The sequence below is a fragment of the Strix aluco genome, chromosome 8 (genome assembly GCF_031877795.1).
Source record: "Strix aluco isolate bStrAlu1 chromosome 8, bStrAlu1.hap1, whole genome shotgun sequence".
In the NCBI taxonomy this organism is placed as follows: Eukaryota; Metazoa; Chordata; class Aves; order Strigiformes; family Strigidae; genus Strix; species Strix aluco.
Window position 1 is genome coordinate 29146526 of NC_133938.1, and position 25579 is coordinate 29172104.

Consider the following 25579-nt stretch of genomic DNA (forward strand, 5'->3'; position numbering starts at 1 on the left):
CCTTCCAACAAAAACACAACTACAAGTCTGTCTGTGAAAGCTAAGCAATAAGGAGGGATGGAGTCACACTGGGAAGAAGACTTTGCAAGCACCACCTTGCAGTGTAAGACCAGCTCTGCTGCAGATTCCCAGCGTGCTTAAGGAACTGGAAATGATCCAGCAGCAAACACCTTTTGGGTTAATAACAACAGAAAGGGAGAGCTCCCTGCCAGCTGCGTACACAGACAGACCAGGGAGCAGAGCTTTGTCGCTGCATCTTTAAGCTTCCACAGGAGCACTGCGGGTCGCTGCTGGGAAGGGTCTGAACAGGCCATGCCTTGCTTACACCGGCTGGGGAACAGGAATTATGCCCTCCACGCAGAGGATGAGAGCTAGGCCAGAGGCCCTGAATATAAGCCTGGAATGTATTTATTGAGGGCAAGCAAACTCAGCAGGGAATGATAAGTGTGTGCCTGCCCATCCTCAGCAGGAGAATGACATTTTGGAGGCAAATGAGGGGGGGACAAAGGAAGTAGGATGGGCAATAATTACCACCAAGGACCACTCGGAACAGAATAGTGCTATTGGGTTACACATAAGCAGCATGCCTGGCATATCCTTCATCCAACAAAAGCAGCATTACCAGCCCCTCTTGTCATCACCTGCTTAAGTCAACTGCCGAACGGATACTATTAAAGCTTTAATCCATTACACATTTATGTTATGCCTGAGAAATTTATACCACAAGAAGCACTGAGCCCAGCAAGGGTCAAACCTGGGAGTTTTACACACTCCACTGATTATATTCACATACTCAGAAGAAACCATTTAGCTGAAGAAATTAATATGAAGGGGGCAGCAGCCAATCCCCAACACAACTTGGCCAGGGTGGCTCCCAGAGCCTGGGAAAAAGACTCCATCAGTGGCTGTGATTCTTCCAGTAAACGATCTCCATCTTTCCCCAGGAGTGGCACCATCTTGTTTTCTCTGTGTCCCTTTTTTCTGCGTTTCAGATGCCAGCCTGACTGGTGAACAGAAATGAATCCCTGCATGTTGGCTTTGCAAGATCTTCCATATAAAAGTCAGGGATGATTTCTAGGGCTTGTTTAATGGACGTATCAAGGGACAGTGATTTATCCTGTTTTGCTAGATTGAAAGGAAAGGCATTTACAGACTGTCTGCACACTAGTACAGGGTGTTGCAGGCAGCTGGCAGCAGGAACAATGAATATTCAGAGTCCTTCTATTCAAAACATGAGCCTGTCCTGAGGCAACACATGGGGACGATATGCTGTTCAGGATATCAGATCTGTAGTGTGTGCTCTCAAATTTCTCACTCAGAACCAGTATCAGGCTTGCAGACTGCCTGCTGGGACTTGCATGCATACACCAGCTGACTGCAGCTCCTCCCGGGCCAGCTGGGGCCCCAGTGTCCTGCCTTACGTGCTGGCATCCGAAACCAGCTCTGGGCTTAGCATCCATAGGGTCTACTCTATGCATCAGACTTCGCAAAGATCTTTTTATGCAAGTCTCCCACCTGAAGGCATGCAAGGACACAGGCTAAAGTAAAGGGTGGCACTGTACCCAATGTCTTCTGTGGGCCCACAGTCTCACTCATGCAGTGTGAGATCTACAGGGATGATTTCCACCTCTTGATCCCTCAGTGTTACTCCTCCCTCTCATGAATTTGCAACACTGCCAACTCTCCCAGTGCACAACCCAATTTTCCAGACACAGCCAATCAACCTTACCTCTGATCTGCCTCGCAGCTGTGCCTGGCATGCAGGCTCCAGCAGCAGGACCAGAGGGAGAGGGAGGTTTGCCAGCTTGCAGGAATCTACCCCAAAAGAGAAGTGCAAGGAGACACATTGTCTTTGGTGACAGTGTTGGAGCTCCGCTCCAGCGTCCCTCATCACAGGACCTGTCTAGCCAGAGGCATCTCCCTTTCCATGACCCATGTGGGACTATCTCGTGCATCGGGAAATGAAATACTTGTGAGGTCTGTTACAGATACACAGCCTCATTTCAATGAACTTTGAAAAGTAAGGCATAGGCAGGATAGGACAACGGAGGCTGCAAGTCTCTCAGACATTGCAGGACAGGGGCAACTGTCTTTCACAGACAAGATTTTCAGTGTTAAGGCAGGTAACTTGTAACTTGTAAGGTTAGAAAGTCAGAAAGTAAATTAAGAAGAAAAATTTTTTATGGCACACTGGGTCTCTCAGCTGAATCTGCTGGCAAGTCCCCCAGGTAGAGATGGTTAAAACAAACCTATTGCAAAAGCAGGCTGGCAACAGGAACTGGCTCCCTAAAGGTCACTCCACAGTTATGAGACATTAATTTTCACTCGCTGCAAGCACAGTCTGGATGCAGTGGTGATCTACAGCTGAATGCCAACCTCTGGACTAGACAGAGAGTATCTACCTAAGCCCTTTGGCCTTGCAAAGTCCAAAACATTATCTGTATATATATAAACTTATGGATCAGTACAAAATTTTGTTTCCCAGTACATCTGATCTAAATCTCTAGAGAAATGGACCACTTAATATGTAAGACTGGGTGCAATCCCAACCTGCAGTAGACTGTCTTACAGTTTTTGGTTGCAGGGTTTACTCAGCTAAATTTCCCTGGCAGAAGTAAATGTTGCAAGTAATTTTTTGGAAGTTTTTATTTGTGAACATTATTTTGTGGCTCTGACTGCTTTCTGCAAGATATTGAACTAATTCCAGTTTGGCTGAGTATTCCCTTTTAAATGCAACATCTGCTTCGTGCATCAGTTGAAAAACAGTTATCTGGGTGCAGGGCAGAATTCACCTCTCTACTGTGGTCCGAGAACCATTCACATTCTGTTTTATAGAGGATGAACAGCAGCCCACCCCCAAAGGAGATTTTGCTTACAGACACGTGCCTCACACACGGGAATATTTGTCTCTACGGACCGATCATCTAAGTTTTCCACTGCAGATCTCACCCCACTGGCACTGAGTCCCCCAGCCCATGTAAACACATGCATAATTTCCAGCATTTGAGTAGCTCCATTAAAGTCCACTGGGCTTAAGGGCATTCACACACATTTAAGTACATTGTTGGATCAGGGCCTAAAGTTACTCATGTCTTTTATTTATAAATGTAACCCTGGTCTGTAAAAGTGACATGTTTCTCTTAACAGGCTGTGATACCAGATATGCTCAGCTCACAAGTAAACATGCCTCAAAGTGCTCCACCACTGAGCCTAGCAATGGAGTGGGGGGAGCGTGGAGTTAGCATAGCTTGAAGCAAGCTTTCTACCTTGCTGACCCTGGGCTGCACTGCAAGTTTCAGTGTGAGGCTTGATTTCAGTGTTATTATTCATGTTTAGGGTTAAGCACATGCTTAACTACCCTGCTAGGTCACAGTCTTAGTGTTGCTTTAGTCGTTTAATACTGTTTACACAGACATATCTGGATCTAGTCTTGAAGCTTGAGAAGTTCATTTCATTTCTGCTCAGTTCCACTCTGAACTAACTGGAAAATGTCATTCTGCAGAGATGTTCAGACCTGCCACGTTCTGTCCTCTCTATCACAGAGAGCACTGGATCACAGGATAATCCAAGTTGGAAGGGACCTAAGGAGGTATCTATCCAAACTTCTGCTCAAAGCAGAGACAGACACGAGGTCAGATGAGGTTCACCAGGACTTTATTCAGCTAGATTTTGAAAGTCTCCAGTAATGGAGAATTGTACAACCTCTCTAGGCAACCTGTTCCAATGCCAGACTGTCCTCATGGAGAAAGAGTTTTTCCTGATAGTCAGCCTGAATTTCTTATGTTTCCACTTTTGGCCACCATCTCTTGTCCTCCTACCTCACACCACTGTGCAGAGCTCAGCTCCATCTTCTTCATGATCTTCTTGTAGGTACTGGCAGGCTGGTATTTGGTCTCCCTGAAGCTGTCTCTTCTGCCTGAACATGCCTCATTCCCTTTGTCTCTCTTCATAGGGCATGTGCTCCCGTTCCCTCACCACCCTGGAGGTCATCCAACTTGCTCCATGTCATTTCCTGCATTGGGGGTTCAAGACCCCACACAGGACTGCTGCATAAAAGGGGATAACCACTTCCCTCGATCAACTAGCTATGCTTTTGTTACTACAGCCCAGGATACTGTCGGCCTTCTTTGCTGCCAGGACACACTGCTGGTTCACATTCAGTTGCTGTGTACCAAAACCCTATCAGCAGGGCCACTCCCCAGCCAGCCACTGACCAGCTCATGGTGTTGTTGCCAAAGGTTCCTCCTTTCCAGGTACAGGACTTGGCATTTGCCTTTGAACGTCAGTGAATTTGAATTTCACTGGCTTCCCACTATCTCTTTCCTCCAGCCTATTTAGGTGCCTCTGGATGGCAGTCCCGACCCAGAACTTGCAGACAAGCCCTGCCAGTTGGCTGCAATCTGCAAATGTGATGAGCAAGCAGTTCTTCACCTTCTCCAGGTTACTGATAAAGGTGTTAAACAGCATAGGTCCCAGGACAGACCCCTGCGGTACTCCACTGTCCTCAAAATGTGACCACAATTTTCTGAGCCCAATCACCCGACCACTTTTTACCTATCTGATTGTCCACCCATCCAGACCATGACATCTTAGCACGCTGTGAAGTTTCTTGGATGTGTATCACAGCTCACAAGGTACCCCACAGGATATGTGTTCTTATGCACACTTTTACTTCATGGCAATAACCATGGAGTAACAGACATGTTCACATGGAAGGCTGGACTCACAGTACTTCTTCAAACTAATTCGGATAGGCTGGCAATAAGCTTGCAAGTTCTTTAGTGAAGTTTTAACGATTCAGGTCACGAAAATCCTGGCAGAAGGGATCTTTAGTCTGATAGGAACATTTTACAAAGCTTGTTGGCTGGGAATGGGAATTCACATAAAATTCAGACAAGAAATAAAATATAGTTTTACAAGAGTGAAGCAATTAGGCCTGGAAGCAGCTTAATGATGGACTGATGGATTCTCAGTCATTTGCAGCCCTTAAACCAAGGTATTTTTGTCTTCATAAATATATACTGTGACCCACTCGTAAGTTACAAGCATGATGCAGGAACTTTTACATGAAATTCTAGATGTTCGTCTAAACTAGATGTTCATAATGGTACCTTCTAGCCTTAAAATGATCTATTAGTAGTTACACTAACAGTTAACACTGTAGGAAATCCTGCTCAGTTTCTAATATGTTGCGTTTATTTTCAAAACAAATGAAAGAATAACATTTTTGTAGACTTCTTGAGATTCCATCGACCTATAATTGACTTTCCTTCCTTTCCATCTTTCCTTTCTTTCCATCATTCACAGCTACCTACCACTAGGGATAGGAATATTTATCTTCCATGTTTCATTTTAAATAGCTGCAGATATTGCTGCATTTGAAAAGCCACACCAAAATACTAAGATAACATGAAAGTGCTTTTTCTTTTTACAGGACTCATGAATTCTACCAACATGAGCAGAGTTCTCACTGGGGTCTGTACAGTTTCACACAATTGGGTAAAATAATCCACTTGCCTAAATGGATCATTCAATTAGGAAGGAGACCTCAAGAATTCACTATGAAGAGTAGTTTAACAGGTTACACAGAGACATCCTTCCCACCTTAAATTCCTACAGTTCTAACATTGAGTGGAGGCTGAATAATTCTGCTTAAAAAGTGACATGCTAAAGTAATACTGGCTCAAGTCAAAATGACTTTTTAGCTATATTGTCCTGGGGAAATTTTCTTATTCAGGGTCAAATTTTTACAAGAAATGAACATTCATTTTCTGCATCTAAAAAAATGTCTTGGCATCCACAGGCTGTCACTGAAATTTGGCTATAAACAAACATTGTGGAAGCATCTTCCTCCCAGATAACTAACAGTAGGTTAGACAGCCTGCTGCAGAGATTGGGATTACAAAGACTCCCAAGAAAAAATTTTAAAAACGTTACCTTTCAAGCACTTGTCCAAAACAATACAAATGACAAGGCTAAGGAGACACTGAATGACAACAAAACAGGTATCAGGCAACAGAAAGTAAGGCCTGTCAGCTCTGCTAGTTTTGCATTTATTCTTCCAAGTTCCAAACAGGTCAATGCATGTTTTACTTAAATGGTGACAAAAAGAGGAATCATTAGCCAGAAACCAAACTTTCTTTCACTCTTATGGTCTTTCCCTTGCCACCCTCTAACAATCTGTGGTGTATTTAGGTAAAACAACAGGGGACTGAATTAGAGGGAGCTGAGAGAGAGAGTACCAAATATAAGTTTAGCTAGCACTGTAGTTTCTCTAGCCGGACTTCTCAGAACTACTACTTACTGTCATAATGTGTCCGCACTCTACCACCTAACATGATACGTCTTTCCAGAGCACAGTCACAGACACACACAGACGCTCCTGCCCACCAGCTACTCACCCAGGGGAAGCTTTTCCAGCAGATAAAGGTAACTCTGAAAGAAGTCATTGCGGATCGCCTTATGCAAGATGAAGGACATACTGTGCCGACAGAGTTCTTCGTCTGTCTTGTGCCAGCGCGACTTAAAGGCCAAATGTGCTGCTTTATACGCCATGATGAAGACCTTTTTTTGCAAGGGTGGACAGGTGCGGTGGCTGGTGCTCTCTGGAGGACCTGTCCTTCCAAGGAGGCAGAGGCAGTGTCATTGAAATTGTGGCAATGTGCTGTCATTCTATATCGGGGTGTGTGTCTAGAGCAGTGCAGGGGGCGGAGGCGGGCGAGAGGGAAGTGAGAAATGCTGGCTGTTGGCACTGGCTCAGAGTAATCTCTGGAGCGTCGCCCTCTGAAATGAGCAGGTGCTGGAAAGTGATAAAAAACTCAACCAGGAAATTGCTTAGCCAGGGTAAATGTATATCTACTCCAAAAAAGAGTGGTTTTAATTCAATTACACTTTTTCTAATCTATTCAGCCTTCACTTCAAAGGAACTCAGATATTATCCAGGATCTCCCATCTCCCTCTTTTATATCTCAAAGGGTGATTTTGCTTCTCTGTCTCTCCCTTGCTATTTGTTTTTCAGTCCAGGGCATGCAAGAGGAAGGCCAGAAGACAGAACATGGACATGCCTCCACACAAACTGTGTGTCCTAACAACCTGTGATTATAGCAAGCAAAGAGATAGCAACAGATCCAACTTCATGCTTTGCCGCTGTGTAGGGCAGGGCAAGCCACTCTCTATGCACTAGTTGGCCCAGGTTCATTTAATCTGTTTAAAAGGTACAGACTATCTCATCCGCAGAGCCTAGCTGGAAGAAACTGCTGTTTGGGAACACAGGAATGGTAAAGCCAGGAAAGGGTAAAAGCTTTTTGCTTTAGCTAACAAAATACACTGAAGAACAAGAGGAGACAAACTGCCCATTAACAGACTTAGACAAATACATTGGGTGGAAAAGAGAAGGAGGTTCAGGCCACTAGAGTGGGCAAAATTCTAGAAAAGGGGGAGTAGGGTGAGAAGCTGAAGTGTTTCTAGGATGGAGAATGCTAAGCTGCTGAAGGGGGTTGTACATCATAAGTATGTCCCATCCCAGAGGAGGATCAGACCCTCAAGGGACAAGGAGACAGGTACTGCTTTAAAACCTTGTTTGCCCCTGGTAGTTCAGGCACTCACTGTGGTACAGCTTCAAGCCTCCTGAGTTGCAAAGGTACCCAGCAAGGGGATCGGGGCTTTGTACTGACTGCATGGACATCCACACACTGTGCCCATGAGGTTTTCCCCTTTTCAAGCTGTTTATTCCAGCTGTCTGCAGTGTAAGCACACTGTAACACAGCAACACATGATCAGAAAGTTGGATGTTTTCAGTACAAAGGGGCTGCCATATGTCCTGAGCGGTACTGCAACTCCCAACAAACATCTGATCAAGTTTCTGAGAGCAGAACAAAGAAGACCTAGCCTCCACCAAGGAAAATTGCTAGTAATTCGGCTACAGATGATGCTAAGCAGCATTTAGCAGTGCATCAATTAAAGCATATTTTCCAACATGACTTGCTTCCTTGGAGCAGTCAATCTCTGTATCTCTGCTTTGATATTACTTACTAAAAGCATTTAGGGGTAAAACCATGCTTGGGTATTACTGCCTTTCTTGTTTCCCCAACTACCATCCTGTATTACTCATTCTCACCTAACTGCATTGGCACACTGCTCCCCCAGCTGTTCCAGTCTACATGATCGTGCAAACGTGTTGGTGAACAGATCAGTGAATAAATCTTATTCAGAAAAATGTACTTGTTTTCCTTTCAAGTGGGATCAGCTCCCCAGTCCAGCCCACAGCTGACATAAGGGAATTTGTCATCTGCTACAATATGGGGGCTGGAACAGCCACCTGGGATGGTGGTGTGGAGGAGGTAGCCATACGGCCACAATACACAGTGGCCTTACCAGTAGTGCAGCCCTCTTCCCTGTGTCCTGTCAGAGAGGTGTGCTGGAGGGGGCTCCACGACAGCCAAAGGTAATCTAAGTACTGGAAGATATGCTTCTATGCTCCCACCCTTCTCTGCTCACACATTCCTGTTGTTGGGGTCTCTGATGAGCCATTTCGGCTTGCTACATCAGTTGGCTTTTTCTGTCTGGTCAGCGCTGTGAAGCAGCTCAGTGCAAATCTTACAATTGCCAGAGAAGTGCAAGAAGGGAGGCAGAAATGTGCAGCTGAGGATGGGGTGGGGAGAGTGGGATCACAGCAGTGGTTAGATCAGCTCTAGTGTCACTGCACCAAAGTCTGAGCCCTTCCTTGGACAGAGTGCAATGTTCTTCATGCAGCCTTAGAAATTTCAGCCATCCCTTGAAGTAACTCTGTCTCAAATGTCTTTCTGGTTATGTATCTATCAGAGAAACACCAGGCTCTCTCCAATTAATTTTGAAATATCTGGGCCCAGACACAATCCTGGTGTATGTCTTGGTTTTCTCACAAATCTGACCCTTTCTCTTTGCTTATTTATTTTCAGCCACTTGCCAGTTAGTGCGCCAGGAATGGATGAGTCAAGACAGCATGTTAAGGCTTTGGAAAGATGTTGCACAAGCTCACTTTGTCACCAACAAAAGATTCCCCTAGGAACTCAGAGCCCACCTGTTCCATGTTTGACACCAAGTTTCACATTTGTCATGGCTGTAGTTTTGGCAATGCCCATTGTGTAGCAAAGTAACCCCTCTGCTTAGAGACAGCAGTGACTCCAAGCATAAAACCTGAGCCCTGACACGTCCTAGTGGAGTCAAACAGTGGGATAGCACCATGGAGGGTGTTGGGACTGTAGCCCCAGGGTTCCCCATAGCTTTGACACTCATGAGGTCCACAGGGAGCTTGGCTTTTGTATTCGCTATGAGGATGTGAAGTGCAAAGCCAGAAAAGGGCACAGTTTCTCCAGGCTTCTGTGCACAAGAAGGGCTTAACTCTCTCTTTGGAGCAGTACATTTGGGTTCCCTGGTGCCTACAAAGTGCCCCAGCGACTGTGATTGCAGTGAAGCTCTTCTCAATTTACATCCTCTGAGAATCTGGCCGATTATGACAGTGAATACATAGATATGGGAAACAGGGCATATTTCAGAGTCACCTCCTATCATTTTAATGCCCTGCTAGTGATCCTCTCATACTCCTAGCCCACTTTCCCTATGTCAAAAGGTATGGGCAATCATGTTGTGTATGTCTCTGTCTATGACTTTTATTACCCCATCAGCAAATAACATTTAAACCTATCCACCACAAACAAATCCCAGAACTACTTCAAAGCTTGCATCAAAACAGTAGATGGGGTAGAGAAAAAGGTCTCATCCTGGTTCACTCAACAAAGTGAGTTTTGCTCTTCTGAGACACCGTAAAACTCATGAGGGACAGGCAAGGGTACATCTGCACCTCCCTTTCCAAGGTACCATTCTCAACCATCCACCGCAAATGTGTCAGAAACAACAGTTCACAGGATTATTTTTTCAGGTTGAATGTTGGTTATGTCTTTTTGATAAATCAGTGGTGGGTCTGACTCACAGTAGTCTTGCCCCACAAAAAGAGTGAAGATCTACAGAAGGCTGCATAAACACTGATTCTATTTATTCTGTTTGCACATGATGAAGACTAAGTCCCTGTTCCAAACAGCTCTATAATCTAAGAGTTACTGTGAACACACACTCAGTCCTCAGATACTTGTGCAGCTAAGCAGATGAATCACAACAGCATCAAGCCTTTTAAAGCACTTTCAAAGCACTTCCTATTGCTGTGCCCAGCATCCTATAGATCTGTGCCCAAAAGTGCCTGATAAAGGCCACAGGAAAAGCAGGTTTTTTCTAAAAGCGGATGCTATATTCTTTGCCTATTTGTCAACAGCAGCATCTTAATCTCTTCTGCTAAGAATAACTCACAACTGCTTCACCCTGTCTCCTAACCCCATATTCTGAACAGGAGTAGTATCAGTCTATCCAGAAGCTGCAAACAATTCAAACACTATTATATACCCTACATGTCCATTAACAGGAACTGTGGGGCTTGAGCATGGGCACAGTGGCACCCATACTACTTGCAGGATCACAGCTGAAAGGTGAGTAAACCCGCTTCTCAATTTTAGTTTCCCTTCCCAAAAGGCCATTTGACTCTTTCTGAAGTTGAAGCCAGCTAGCCAGCTTTTCTGTTGGCAGTAGGGACACTGGAGAATCTGGACCTCTGGATAAACTGAAGCCCTACACTAAAATAACAGCAGACACAGCAATAATGTATGTCAGTCATTGCCTCAAACAGCTTCTGGTCTGAAGTAAGAATGTGTTTGTATTTATGTGGGTAAACAAATAGTTCCTCCATGTGTCGTCTTGTTCCTCCCCTTGAGATCAGGCAGTTCTAGGACATCAGGTTTATCACAGATTAAAATAAAGGACCAGCTAGGGTGACTTCTTGTTAAAATACCTGCAGCTGAGCTCTGTCTGAGGGTAGGAGGTTTAAAATTAAGGTATCAGATGGCTAATCGTGAGTCACTGCAAGATCCAAGGCTCTTTGTGGGAGCATCAGGGTATTTAAAAAGAAGTTGGTCTTACTTCTGTATTAGTAGGCATCTACCTGTCTCTGCAGATCTGAGCTGTACACTCTACTTCTGAAACACGTCAGCTGCACAGAAGAGAAAAAGAAAAACATGTGCATTAGCTCCACATATCATGCAGGTCACAAAGGGTCAATTTTGTCTTTAAATTACTGTGTTCTGCAAAACACCTGGTATGCAACCTGATTTCTACACGGACAAGCCATCAGGATTGCTGTAAGATGTCTCTTTATCTTAAAAAGGCCTCTATATTAATTTTTCTCCCTCATGCTCACGCCTGGCGCATGCTGTCAGGAATAGATGCGGTTAAAGCAAGTAATTTTTGTTTTATCTTTGACAACAAGTTTTTAAAAGTTCCTGAAAACCACACAATCATGTTGATAGAAGAGGCACAGGCAGTGAGCACACGTGCAGTTGTGAGGGCAGTGAAGAACAGCTGCAGGTTGGATGGCAGGTGTAACCTTTGCAACTGCCTTTGCTGTAGCTAGAAAAGCAACTGCCTGTGTTGTTCCAACTGCAGCTTCCGTGGCTTATTCAGAGCAACAGTGTACACCAGTGTCTGGGTGTCAAGCTGGGAAATAGTAGTACGACAATGGCTGCACTAATTGTCTGACTTGTTGAAGTCCAGAACTCTTAGTCACAATCCTCACCCACCTAAACTCTGCTCATGGGTCCAATTAGACTCAGCAGTCTTCAGAAGTATGACTGTGAAAATAATTTGGTTTTGAGTTGAGTGTGGAATTGAGAAAAAATATTGTTTTGGGTTGACGAGAAACTGAAATATTTCTCTTCTTTCACCCAAAAAAAAATTTATGTGTCAGGCCAAACAAAATGTTTTGTTTTGTTTGCAGGGCTATTTCCCTTCTTCCACTTCTTTATTTGTTTATTTGTAATTAAATTTAGGTAAATTTGGTTTCAGCGTATCATTTACAAGTGCAAACAATAATAATGTTGTCACCAGCAGACTAGTCTTGCAAAATCACTTTGTGGCAAAAGGACCCAAGGAAACGCAGAGCAAAACAGGTCCTTGGGCAAAGACCCAACCCTGGGATAGGCCTTCTGATCTCTCCTGAGAAACCCTTGCTTTGAACCACATTTCCAAAGCAGAGTTCACTGCCTGTAGGTCAGGATGACTCACGCCCTTCAGGGCATATCCTGCACAATTCCCGTGGGCTTTCATGGGTGCAGTCACAGCAGCAATCTGTTATCATTTATACAATTGGAATTTAGCAATCTGGAATTCCATCTAAAGCAACAAAACACAGCATGTGAGCCCTATGGGTAAATACATTATAATTCATGTAAATGAAATTGGCCAGAGCTTTATCCCTATGGAGGGAATACACAGTTCTTTCCCTCTAATCCTTCTAGCTCTGGAGCCAACACTAAATTACATTTTTAAGGGAGTGAGTGAAGCCACTCTTAGGTAGGAGTGGGAGCCTGTCTCATCATGTCTCAAGCACTTCGACAGTCACAGCGGGACCCTGATTTGGAGACCCATAAACAGTATGCTAACGTAAATAGCGATATTTGGGGAGGACTCCTGCATGCTTTGGCCGTGAGGATTTTATTTGGTTCTGGTTAGGGACTCTCAGTAGTGCTGGGGCTGAAGGGAAGGAAGGGCAGGGTTCCTGATGAAACTGCAGCAGGGGCTGCTCTGTTGTTCTTGATAAGAAGCATGACAGCTGTGCCCACAACATCTGGTTTTCATTGAACCCTAGTGAGAGTTCCTTGCTGAGTCTCTTCCACCCCATATGTGGTGGTTTAATTGATGGAGCCTGAGAAGGTTTTAGGTCCAGCATGGAATGCCGCCTTTCACTGTGATATGTGACTCCAGATACAGTAAGGGCTGGGCTGCTTAGAGTTGTCTTTTAAAAGCATTTCTTCTCAATAATGAATTTTGCGTATATTGCCCTCTGTTGGCTCAAGCGTATGATAAAGCTCCTTTTCTAGGTGAAAGCTAACAAAAATCTCCTTCTGGCTGAGTGGCAGGGTTTGTGGGTTTTGGAAAATGCAGGATCAAGTTAGCTGTAGCCTTGTGCGTGCGTGTGTGCATAGTTCATATTCCCCCATAGCTCTGCGTTTAAGAATGCAGGCACAGCTCTTTAACCAGGGAGGAAGGGGGTCTGGAGACTGCCTGTCTCAGCCACTGAGAGTTTGAAGGAGTGACCAGAGGGGATAGTGGTTTGGTGAGCCAGGATAAAGAGGATGTTGCACACTCAGGAAACAGCACAAAAAGCAATACAGAAAAGCCTGTGGGAGAACTGGGCAAGTGGGAGATAAGTTAGTCTTAATGTCTTTCAGCTCTGGCACGCAACTGCCAAATATGCTTTGGTAAAAAGTCTCTCAAGGCTTTATTTTCAATTCCATCACAGCTCCTGCACACAACACTGCCAGAAAACCATGCCTTTCCACTTCCTCTCAGCTGGATCCTTCCTACCTAAGGCATATGACTGACCCATCTGCTCAGACCAAAAAACATCCTGCCCAGTTATCTTGTCTCTGAGAGCAAACGGCAGTGATGCCTGGGGAAACAGTCTAAACCCCTTAGCTAGGAAATGTGCTTTGGGTGGTTCTGCTGCTCCTGCACAGAGCCAGACCAGATATTCTCCGAACTCTTGGAAGGCTCAGGCATGAAGGCCCTCATCCTGGGCATACAAGGGCACACGCTGGTGACGTGACATGGGAGTGGTGATGCCAGGAGGGGACAGCCCTTCTCTGTAGTGTGAACTCATGACAAAACAGAAACGCCATCCAACCTGCACAAGTAGAGAGTGCAATGGATAACAACAGATCTGTAGAAAGAAGTGATGTGGGCAGACCATGGGTTAGAGAGATCATTTAACCTTCTGCAATATGCCTCTCTTATTAGAGAGGCTGAGATGTTAAGACCCAGGCTTTCAGACCTGGAGCTCTGTGGACCCCTCCCTGCTGTTGGCTAGGATGGCAACCATCAGATTGGCATTCCCCTGATCTGCTACAGCAGCACATTTCACAGCAGTGGTGGAGAACATCCTTTTTGTAGGACAGTTAAAACTAGACTGGAAAAGGTGTTGCTCTGTGAGCCATAGAGCAACATGACACTTAAGTTTCTTTTAGATTTGTGTCTTACTGCTTCTACCTGAAATAAACCACATACCTCCTCTCATTTGCCATCTATTGTGAAAGATCCACCCTGGAAGAGAAACTGCCTGTGCTGCAGCCAGTCTGGAGCTGCTCTGGGACCGCCTGGCCAGCCCGTTCATCTGTGCTGTCTGGCTGGCTAGTACGCACAGAGTGCCTGACCCCTCGCTGCTGCCAAAGAGCTGAACTCTGCTTAACTCTCCCCCAGTGCAGTCCCTATCATGGGTCTCTCTCATCTACCTGGCAGCCAGAGCACACAAACCTCTAGAAACTTAACTAACTTTCAAACTCTGTGCACATCTTTCAATGGTGATTGCACTTGGCCAACATGTCATGACGTTATTAGAGGGAGGAAGAAGAGACCTGTTGAATGCACAAATAGGTAAGGCAAGATAAAATTAATTTCCTGAGACAGTCAAAGGAAAATGAGGTGGAAGGAAAAAAGAAAAGTTGACTGTAGGGAACAAATCTGACAAGTGACCTTGAAAGGCCTCTTTCACCTTTATCTCCGGAGAAGGAATGGTCTGAAAGAAACTGGGGGGGGTGTGGGGTGTATTGCACAGCAGGGAAATCAGAGGAGGTCAGGAGCTGTAAGCAGCGTTTTTACTGGATCAGTAAAAGTAACACAAGTATACTACCCCTGCATTTCAGCTATACCATATCTGTGACATTGTTGGCTTGGATAGCCTTCATCCTCAAATTGTCTCTGAGTTGTGTGGAGTTTCACAATACCAGGAACTATGCAGTTAAATCCTGTGCATGCCTTGGAACATTAAATTCAGTTTCTGGAAAACTAAGTGATAAGTATCAAGGGGCAAGAAAACTAGATTAAGCCCAACTCCTGGACAGCATAAACACATGGGAACATGGACTGCAGAGACTATAAACACACCTCTTCTTGTGAAATACTGCTTTTACACAGAGGAGTGGCTCAAAATTTGCAAAAAACACCTTTGTTCAGAACCGAAAGTAGAAACCGAAATGATCAAGACTGGAAACTATTTGCTTTGCATGAACACTTTGTATCTGAGCTCTCGGACTAGAACCATTCAAAAGCCAAATGTATGTGTGTTGTCCTTTAGAACCAAAATATAATCAAGACATGAAAACTTTGAGATGGTTAAATTTTTCCTCCAGAGGCTGGGGATTAGAAGTCTGGGCAAGTAGCAGAGGAGGAAAAAAAAAGAGTAAAATAAAAGAAGAAACTCTTAAGTGACCTGACAAGGGAAACTTAAATCTTATTTTTAAGGGGTTAGGTTGTACTAAAGCTTGAAAAATTAAATCCACAGCTGTCTCCAGAGGACTATATCTCACTAAGAAAGCTTCAAGTAAGTTTATCATGTATCCAACACCTAGACATTGGACCTCAGGGACCACTAGGATAATATTTCCTCTGGATTAGCAAGAAAGCTAGCAAGTGACATTTGTATGAGACTAACTTTAAGTTTAAGGAGTTTTCTTATTATACAATGATAAATGAAGAATGAGAATACTGGGAAGGAAAGTTCTTACAGTTTGTAAATCTAACACATCCCCACTATTTCTTTAAAAATGCACTATTATCTCCTAAATTAGTTTTATTTGGTGACATTGGTAATTTGATGTTTTTACATCTATCATCCTCCCAGTGAGGATCAATGTGTTCTTTATGAGCAATATTTTTAATCTCATAATCCCTTTTATGAGGAATGCTTTTAATTTCAGAGACCATGAGCACTGGCATCGAGACAATATAATATATATGAAAAAAATTCAAGAACTAAACTATAGGAAACACAGGATGGATCTGGCACAATTATAGTGCTTTCCTTCTTCTGGGATTCTTCACTACTAGCCAATAAAGCCCAGGATATGTTGGAATGCTATTAATTAACTCACCTCGCTGTGCCCTGCCACGACAACTGATATGCCCCTGGGTTCCAGGGAAATCTTATGAATCATATGAGTTGCAATAGTTAGCCAGAGCTGGGTGAACTAAGGACAACTTTAATATGTTAACTCTGAAATCTGAAATCCAACAGCGAACTGAATTTTGTACAGAAGGAACAAAATGAAACTCAGACATCTATACAAATGCCAACGTTGGAGTTTTGTAGGATAAAGCACTTTTTATTTATGTATTTCGCACTTTCTGTGTCTGTCCGAAATACAGTGGTGTGAGGAACAGATTACAGGCCCCCACAGCAAAATGCCTACAGTCTGTGGATGGGCTGCAGTATCTAGCATTATCCCGTTCTGCCCACAAAGCACATCAGTGACAACTGTGTTTTCCAGTTCTACAGAAAATCCTGAGTTACACACCTATGTGCTACTCTGTGCCCATATAAATGCATATGTAGAAGGTGTAATGAAGAAAAGGTATACATAGCAAAATTAAATGGGGAAAGTGAAATGAGGGGAATTACCTAAACAGCTTACAGATGGCAACTAAATTAGTTGAAAGCTGAAGGATTGTTTTTTCAACACACAGCTCAACAGCACTGTAAAACTTCCATTATTGTAACCCAGAAGCTCATGAGAAATAGTAATTACCAAAGCTGAACTCCTGGGCTCTTGTGTTTTCTCACCCACAGGCCGGCCAGACCAGCCCCCGATCCTTCCTTCCCGCAGTGCTTTCCAGACTCCTGGAAAGTACAGCTGGGAGGGTGATAAAATATTCTTCATCCCATGTTCCCTTCCACCTCTCAGGTCTCCTTTTGCCCCCCATACACCTTGTTTTGAACACCATCACCCTCCTCTTCTGACACAGTCTCTTCCAGGCGTCCCATACACTCTCCTGCTGTTCCTTCACTCTGTCTCACAGCCAGCAATCCCTCTGGCTGTTTCTGTGCTGACCTGGCTAGGACAGCACCCGGACACACATTGCTCCAGAGCTCAGGCTGCCTGCAAGTCACATCTGCTCTTGTCAGAGGCGTTTTGGAAGGCTCCTCAGCAAAAGATATCTTGCCTGATACCAATCTGACCAAAACCGATGGCCTAGGTGGACTATGAGGTGGGGTCTAGGCAGTAAGCAAGTGCAGCCTTAAGGCTCTCTTAACTGTGAGGGAAATGCAGCCACAGCCCACATGATGAGCCTTCACTCTCTGCATCCTGCCTGTCATCAGCTCCCAGCTGACTGTCACGTAAGTTACATTTTTCCTTACAACTGTCTCTGTTGTATACATTCTCCCAGCTTGCACCCCAGGCACATTGCCATAGACAGTTCTGGGAAGACCAAGTAGGGTGAAGGGGCAAGTGCACTAAATCAAACAGAAGTACAGCATCTGCTTGGGTTCCTGATGAGTCTAAAACTGACTCATCACCCCCCCTACCCAGTGGACTACTTCCTCTATTATTATCAACGACAATGTAAATAAATTAGCATAAGAACAGAACCTGTGAAAGAATTTACTGTACACTCATCACCCACATTCTCTTTCTTAAATTTAAAACCAGGAGGAACTTCCATGACCACCTTGTCGGCCATTCAGTATAATACAAGCCAAAGACCCCCATCCACTGATCCCTGCATCAAGATCAGCCTTATCACTACCAAGCAGAACGATTACTTCATCCCCATAAACATGAAGTCATCCTTCTTACCTATTCAACACTGGAAAGGCTTCAGCTGAAGTACTGTACCCAGGTTTGGGCACAGCTCTTCAAGAAAAACATGGGCTGACTGAGTAGCTTTGATTGATACAAAAAAGAATGATTTTCTTGCAATAACAGTAATTCAGTCTTGGAATAGATTCCCCAGGAAGACTATAATGCATGTCACTGAAGACGACATTAGTGAGAGGAATAATACGGATACAAATTATTTGGCTTGGGGCAGGAGGATAGAGTGAAAGAGGTTGCTTCAGCACAATTTGCTATGAACCTAGGAGTCCGTGTAAGCTGGAGCGTTTGTTTCACAAAGGCATCTACTCCTGGCATAAAGACTGGTAATAATGGGGAAGCATCCAGTCATAAATCTTAAGGTAAATTATTCCACTGGTTAAGTGCTATCCCACTAAAATTTTATGCTTTATTTCAGGTCTGAATTCATCTAGCTTAAATACCTCTCGTGTGCTTCCACTCTGCTATGCCTTTCATGTGCTTTGGTTAAAATTAAGTGGAAACAAATACCCAAATGCTGCTATCTGCAAAAGAAGCAGGATTTGCCCTGATATGAAGAAAAAGGCTAGTGTTGTCCACGACAGTTCAAAAACTTAATGAAAAAGATTTTGGCTGTAAAGTGTTGTGCAAAATCTTTTTCTAAGAAAACAGCCATTGTCTAAAATATTTACGATAAATTGGTAGACATGGAAATTTCCCTTTTGAATCTGTTTGAAATTAGGAACTTGCTTTAAGTATCACTTGAGCAACACTGCTTCAGCTGAGGTACTTATTCCTTAGTCTCCCTTTGCTTTTTTTGACAAAAACAGAAAAAAATGGCAATTGTTTGTGAGCAAAGTAGAAGGAATTTGATGATCACATGCAGAATCCTTTTCTTTTGGAAGGGAGGGATGAGGAAGAGGGGGAATTCCTGATTTATGATCAAATATAGACTTGTTCAAGTGTAAAGGAGACCCCTTCTTGAAAACACTTAAGCTGGCGCTTAACTTTATTACTGTGGCAAAATTAAGCATGTGCTTGAGTGGTTGCAGAGTCAGAACCATAAAATGTCATAGCCTTTATAGCTATGAGTCTGCTTTCTGCCTGCTGCATCTAATAAACATTAAGAGGTGAAATTCTGTCCCCATCAGGGTCAACGGTAAAACTCTCATTGACTTCAGTCGAATCTCCATCATTGTCACTGAGGCCCACAAGATGATTAGCAGAGAAAGGCCATCTGCTCACTCTTGTATGGACACTTTTATATTTAATCTTTCTATGTTTTCCTTAGTCCAGTTAAAATTAACCCAAACTGAAAGCACATCTTTGGCTCTTTGGCTAGGGATACTACATTTCAGGTTGTTTGTCAGAAAAAAAGCAGAAATGAAATACACAAATTCCAGTGCATCATACATACCGAACGTACACACACAGAACACACTGACATGTAGATGTGGCACTTAAGGACATGGTTTAATGGTGAACTTGGCAGTGTTACGTTTACTGTTGGACCTGATGATCTTAAAGGCCTTTTCCAACCTAAATGATTCTATGATTCCATGAAAATACACAACATACTGTGTTGTGTTCCTCACAGCCAAAGTCCCTCTTAAAGGGCTGTTCCCTTAAGGAAAAAAAAAAAGGTAATGTAGCACCATTACGGTACATTTTATATCTTCCAACACTTCTTAGATCAGCCTTGCTTAGGACATAAGTAGCAATCCTCCAGTCTCAACTCAGGCACTGAAAGTCTATGTAGGTGGTTGCTTTGCCACATCAGCAGCTGCAGCTGAGGCTGAGTACCGTACTCCTGCCTTGCAGCCTTGCGCAGAGTTTCTAACACTCCAGCTGCTGAGGAGCACCGAGGCACAAGACGGCAGAGGTCAGTTTACCACCAGCTGGATATTCTCACTCAGCCAAGTGAACGAGTGTACAAGGGCATCAAACAAGATCACTTTCATGGAAGTGAGCAATTCTGATTTGAGTAAGCCAAGGGAGAAAACAATATACCCTTTGCTCTGTAATGTCTAGTTAAAAGAAAGCTGTGCTTCCCAATGAAGAGGTCTGCTTCTTTTCACATCTTTACATTTTTCTTTCTACATCTGAAACAACGAAAACCTACAGCTAATTTTCTTCACTGTTTTAAATGGGCTGCAAATTGATGCATTTACTTAGGTCAGTGTTGAATTAGATATATTATAAAATACCAATCAAGCTCTCCACAGAGAGTCCTGTTTTCATTTTTGTGAAGTCTCGTGTTCAAGGATAACAAGAGCACCCAGTGTTTACCAGCATGATCATGTGTCATATTGAAAATGCCCTTCTCTTGCGCAGATGTCCCTGTCACTGCTGATCAAAAAGGCTTTCAAGAATCACCTTGATCTGTGCCCCATGATTAATTTCACCCACCAGAGTTAAGCCAGACTTTCCCTTTGCATATCAGATTTTGCTTTGCCTTGTTTCGCTTCTTCCTACCAACATAAACTTTTAAGCCCAGGGTTTATTACCTCCATACCTCAATCACTTACTATGTGACAGCACATCAGAACAACATCATCTCATTCCCCACTGAGCAGCATAGTCTAATCACTTAAAATGTTTCTCTGAAAGTCATCATTTCAGATTGCTGTACTTTATTTAGCTAATAAAAAGCTTTAAGGAGTTTTATACATAGTTCATTTTTACAAGGGCTAGGAAAATATCTCGTATTCGCTATTTTTCCCTGGAAATCCAGCCATATTCTATTTTCCTGAGAACAACACACAATCTTTGATGGATTACAAATCTCAGGGTTGCTTTGGTTTCTTAATTCCACAAGACAGAAATTAACCCATTACATTTTAACAATTCTATTTGCTATAGAAAAGCAATGTTGGTTAATTATTTTTCACAATGGAGTAAAAAAGTCTGTGTAGGATTCAATGAAACTTTGAAGAAATCAGACCCCAAGGCATTTTCAACATGTACTCTCGTGGTTATATACCAAAGACCCATATAAAGCTCATTGAAGACAACGGCAATATCTTTTTTGACTTCAAAATCAGACTTAGCATCAGTACTTTTCAGTCATAATGAGTTTGTTTTATACTAAGAGAACAAGTAGGAAGAAATAAAACTAAGTTACCTTGAGAGAGTTTGGTGGGTCATGCTCCAATGTCACAGCATGTATTCTGTCTATCTGGTTAAGAACATCTAGCCACATCTTGATAAAAAAAAGAAAAAGAATCTCAATTTTTTGCATAAAAGTGTGCTTCCTCAAGGACATTAAAAAGGGTTTTCACTTTTTCAATGTAAACAAAGAACAAAAATGTTGTTCATTTCTTCATTTACACTTATTCTACAAAAATATTGTTATCCATTTCTTCTATACTTAACACTCCGCAGTTGTCTTTTCTTGTTCTGTTTACCCACCTGCTTCGCTCCTCTCACCTAACTTTTCATGCAACTTCCTCCACAGTTCTCTTCCTATTCTGCTTTTCTCTGAAACTCCCATGCTCTTTTCCACCCTTCTTTATACTCCCTCACTGAAAAAATCTTTTCTTGACTCTAAAACAGTACTTCTTACAACTGCTCTAAGAAAAAAAACAAAACCTAAACCACCCAAACAAAACAAAAAAGGAGAAACCCAGAAACACTGCACGTTCCAGCTTCTCTTTGCAACTCAATCACCCTTCCACCTCAAATACCACTCTTTCTTTCTCCTTGTGTATGCTTCTGACATGCAGGTGAGGAGAATTACCACAGGGTCCCGTGGTAATGCCATAAACCTCATCACACTATAACAAAAGGGAATAAGAAATTATTCAAAGCGACATCAACTGCTCAGGGAAAGGCTGTCGAACAGCCTTTTAACAGTCAGCATTTATTTTACAATTTAATTTTAAAAGAATCTACCATGCAATGCAAGGTTTTTCATGTTTTCACCATGTGGTTTGCTAAACCCAGCATCAACTGGTTATCACTGACAGACAAAATTATCTGATCTTGGCGCTGCTTGTGGCTCAATCACTACAAAGCTGAGGTATTTTCATTTGGACTCTGTCAGGCTGAGACAGGCTCTGCTGTCCTTTCAGGCTCTGACAAACAGCTAATTTTAGCCCAAACATCGTGGCACGCTTAACTGCAGTAAATGTTCCTTTTCTCTTATTTTTCAGGTCTCACATTCTTTTGTATCATTCTCATCTGGTAATCTTTGACCTACTTTTCCATAGGTGTCTATAACTATTCTCCATTTGTAGGCATATTTGACCAGATTAAAAAAAGAAATTGAGTGAAATAGATGGAGATTGTCAGGTATTTAGTACTCAGGAAATATCAGAGTATTTATTTATATGACTTCAGAGTTTAATGTTTGGCTCATGCTTATCTGAAGAGCTGCTGAAATCACTGAAGAACTGTTGCTCTGTTCAGGTAGTCATATATACATTTTACTTTATGACAGTCATTAGTAGAAAATATTACTGTGATAAAAATAGAGTAAGATAGTATCAAAAGTGCTATGTTCTAGCAATGTTTTGTAAATTGATTTCTCTAAGGTAGCACTTTGTATTTCACAGGCTACTTTCTTTTTCCATTTTCTGTCAAAAAAAAGGCAGGGCACAGTATGGATACTGCAAAATATTTTTTGCTGCTCTGTTACAGATCATGAAAATACAAAAAGTTTTAGCATTCAACAGGATCAACAGACATTAAGTATTTATTCTTAATATTTTGCCACAATAAAACCACAAGCTTAGGTACCTATTATTTATTTCTGCATTACCCTATTTCAGCTGTAGGTAATGGGGCTGTAGTCCAGCAGAATACTCCAGAAAACAATGCATGCATGGATCTGCCCTGCATCTTATATGCAAGTGCTGTTAGTTGCTAAAGAGTGGTATTGTCCTTTTATTCTGAAACCCAAACAACAATCCACGCTTCTCAAATAACTAAATAAAGAATCTCTGCAAATCCCACACAACAGTTTTATTGAATTTTACAAAAACAAGCAGAAATGAAAATCCTATTTTGAGAAAGTACAGAGTGAGTTCAGAAAGCCAACAGGACACTGCTGCCTCCAGTTCTATGTGTTAGCCATTTACTTTCTAACCAGATGAACAGCAGGACCCTTAGGCAGCTGGGGATGGGCCTGGTTTACTTCTATCACAGGTATTAGAACTAATAGCTCAGAGGAATCTCCATTTGGGACTGGATGCTGCTCTGATACAAACTTCAGTTAAACTACAGCCCATTAAGATGGTTTCGGATACCTCTCAGATATGACGTCATTTGGTTGTTTTGTAGAGTGGCTGGGAAACAAGGAAAAGTGACAGAGAACTCAGGAGCTGGCTGTACAAAAGAACATATCACAGAATCACAGGATTGTCTAGGTTGGAAAAGACCTTGAAGATCACCTAATCCAACCATTAACCTAACATTGACAGTTCCCAACTACACCATATCCTTAAACGTTATGTCAACCCTACTCTTAAACACCTCCAGGGATGGAGACTCCACCACTGCCCTGGGCAGTCCATTCCAACGTCTAACAACCCGTTCTGTAAAGAAATGCTTCCTAATATCCAGTCTAAACCTTCCCTGGTGCAACTTGAGGCCATTACCTCTCGTCCTATCGCTTGTTACTTTGTCAAAGAGACTCATCCCCAGCTCTCTGCAGCTTCCTTTCAGGTAGTTGTAGAGGGCGATGAGGTCTCCCAGTATCACGGTTTTGGATTTCCAGCCACCTGGCTGAGGCTGGAGCCACATGTCTCCTGCACATCAGCAGGTGAGGAACAATGCTGCTGACCCAAGAGGAAGATTGTATTTCAAAACACCTTGCTGACAAGGCTGCCTTTAGGCTGGACTCAGCTCAGACATGGTACTGAGGAAAACTGATGCACTGAGGAAAACAGCTCAGATGGCCATAATGGGGCAGGACACAACAACAGCTCCTCTTCAATCCTCCCCTAAATACTACAACCAGGAACATAAAGTCCCTTTATTCCTGATCCTTGCAGCTTCCTGAACTATGAAACAGATGGATCTCTCTGTAAGGGCAGGACTGTTTCTTGACTCACTCGGGGCTCAAGGACCTCTGGCCACGCCCTACCTGTACCCCTGCTTTCCTCAGCACCATTAACTTTGCTGGCTGCCATGTCCCACTAACCGTCCCGTGAAAGCACGGGCAACCCCTGAGGCAGCAGGTAAGGGCCCCGCGGGGGTGCCGAGGCCTGTGGGGCAGCCCCGGCCCTCAGGGCGGTCAACTACACCCCCTGGTCTGCAAGGGCCCTAGGCCCAGGGAGCTTACCTAGCACGGTGGACAGAGGCCTTTGCCTGGTCATTGCACTCAGAGAGGGCAGAGGGGGCCACGGCACGGCACGGCACGGCACGGCATCCCCATGGGTGCCAGCAGGGTTCGTGCCCCGGCCTCCGAGTGCGGCGGGCACGGGGCGGGGAAGCCGCCTCACGCCTCGGGCCGGCCCCGGCAGGACAGCGCCTCCCCCACGCCTGCAGGGGGCGCTGCGCCCGCCCCGCCCCGCCGCGCGCGGCCGCCACCCTGCACAGACTGACCGGTGGCGGGCGGGCGCAGTGCGCATGCGCGCTCACCGCCGGGGGCCGTGGCGGCAGCGCGTGCGCGCTCAGGGCGCGCGGGGCGGGGCTGGCGCTCCCCCTGGTAACAGCAGCGCTGCGGGGCCGCGCCCGGCCCAGGCCTTCCCCCTCCCCTCCCCTCCCTCCCCCCCGCCACCATGCAGGGCGAGGACGCCCGGTACCTCAAGAGGTAACCGGGAAGGCTGGCCAGGGTGTGGGAGACGACTGTTGTGGGGCAGAGGCGCGGCAGGTTGTGGTGGTGGGGGAGGGTGGTGGAAGGGGGCCGTGGGACTGAGGCGCGGCAGGTTGTGCTGAGGGGTGGGGCGCTGTGGGGTGTGCGAGGCTGTGGGGAGGGAGGCAGGTGTTGCAGGCTGTTCGGGAGGGCGGGGAGAAAGGGAGGTTATGTGTTGGGGGAGTACAAGGGAGCTGAGGCTGTGGGGTGAGGCGTTTTAGCCTGCAGTGGGGGCTGAGTGGGAGGTTGTGGGGTTGTGGGGTGGTGATGGGGTGTGGGGCTGGGGTGTTGCAGGTTGTAGTGGGGGCTGGCTTGGGGGTGGGTGGGAGGTCACGGGTGGGGAGATGAGAATGGAGAGTTTTGCAATGGGAGATCATGAGGTGGATGGAGAATTGGGATTGAGGGCTGGCTGGTTTGGAGAAGGCTGGAGATTGTGGTGTGAGGGAGAAGATGGGTGGGAGGCTTTGGCGTGAGTGGTTTGGGAATGGCAGATAGATTTGTTTGGGGCAGGCTGCGGGGTGGCTGCCTAGATTTGGGTGGGGACTGGGAGGCTGGGTTAGAAATGAGTGAAGGTTATAAAGTGGGATTGGATTAGGGTAGGCTGAGAGATGGGATGAGTAGCGTGCTGGTGGTAACTCATTGGGGGAAGGTGGTAGTTTGGAGGGATGCACTGACTTGGGGGTGACTGTGGTGGCATTTTATTGGTGTATGTCTGGGATGAGGCACTGAGGTGGCAGCAAGTTGAGAGGAGAATAGATGCTATTAGTAGATGAGTGGGGAGGGTCACGTGAGTATTAGGAGTTGGGATGGGGCAGGTGGTTGCTTTGGGAAACAGGCAGACTGGGGACCAAGGAGCAGGTTCAGGGTGCAGCTGTGAGAGATTAACTGATTTGGAGGCAGATTGGGAGGGGAACAGGTAATGAGGCAGGATGAATGGAATGGTTTGGGAGTTGGGATGGACTTGAGAGGTAACCATGCTGTAATAAAGTGGGTGATCTGGGTTTGATGTTAAAGATGTAATGAAAGAATGGTGCCTTTATCTGTCTATTTGGCAGTGAGACCTGTCAGCCTAAAG

At 44.5% G+C, this 25579-nt stretch overlaps 2 protein-coding genes across 4 annotated transcripts in view; one reads left to right on the forward strand and one right to left on the reverse strand.

Annotated features, from left to right (window-relative positions):
* Positions 1 to 24164, reverse strand: part of NTMT2 (N-terminal Xaa-Pro-Lys N-methyltransferase 2) — a 39401-nt gene extending 15237 nt beyond the window's left edge. Inside the window, exons 1-2 of one of the 2 annotated variants that reach the window (XM_074832888.1) lie at positions 23992 to 24164; positions 20830 to 20907 (exon numbers count right to left, since the gene is read on the reverse strand). Coding sequence is in view for 1 of the 2 variants with exons in the window: in XM_074832886.1 (XP_074688987.1) it covers positions 6402 to 6555 (154 nt within the window). In the remaining variant the exon portion in view is untranslated. Of the gene's footprint in view, positions 1 to 6401; positions 6785 to 20829; positions 20908 to 23991 lie in introns of those variants that run through there. The other variant, XM_074832886.1, reaches the window with a different exon arrangement.
* Positions 24165 to 24330: 166 nt separating this feature from the next.
* KIFAP3 (kinesin associated protein 3) overlaps positions 24331 to 25579 on the forward strand; it is a 69623-nt gene continuing 68374 nt past the window's right edge. For both annotated transcript variants that reach the window (XM_074832891.1, XM_074832892.1), the window contains exon 1: positions 24331 to 24462. In XM_074832891.1, coding sequence (XP_074688992.1) covers positions 24431 to 24462 — 32 coding nt within the window. In that variant the 5' untranslated portion in view covers positions 24331 to 24430. The remainder of the gene's footprint in view (positions 24463 to 25579) is intronic.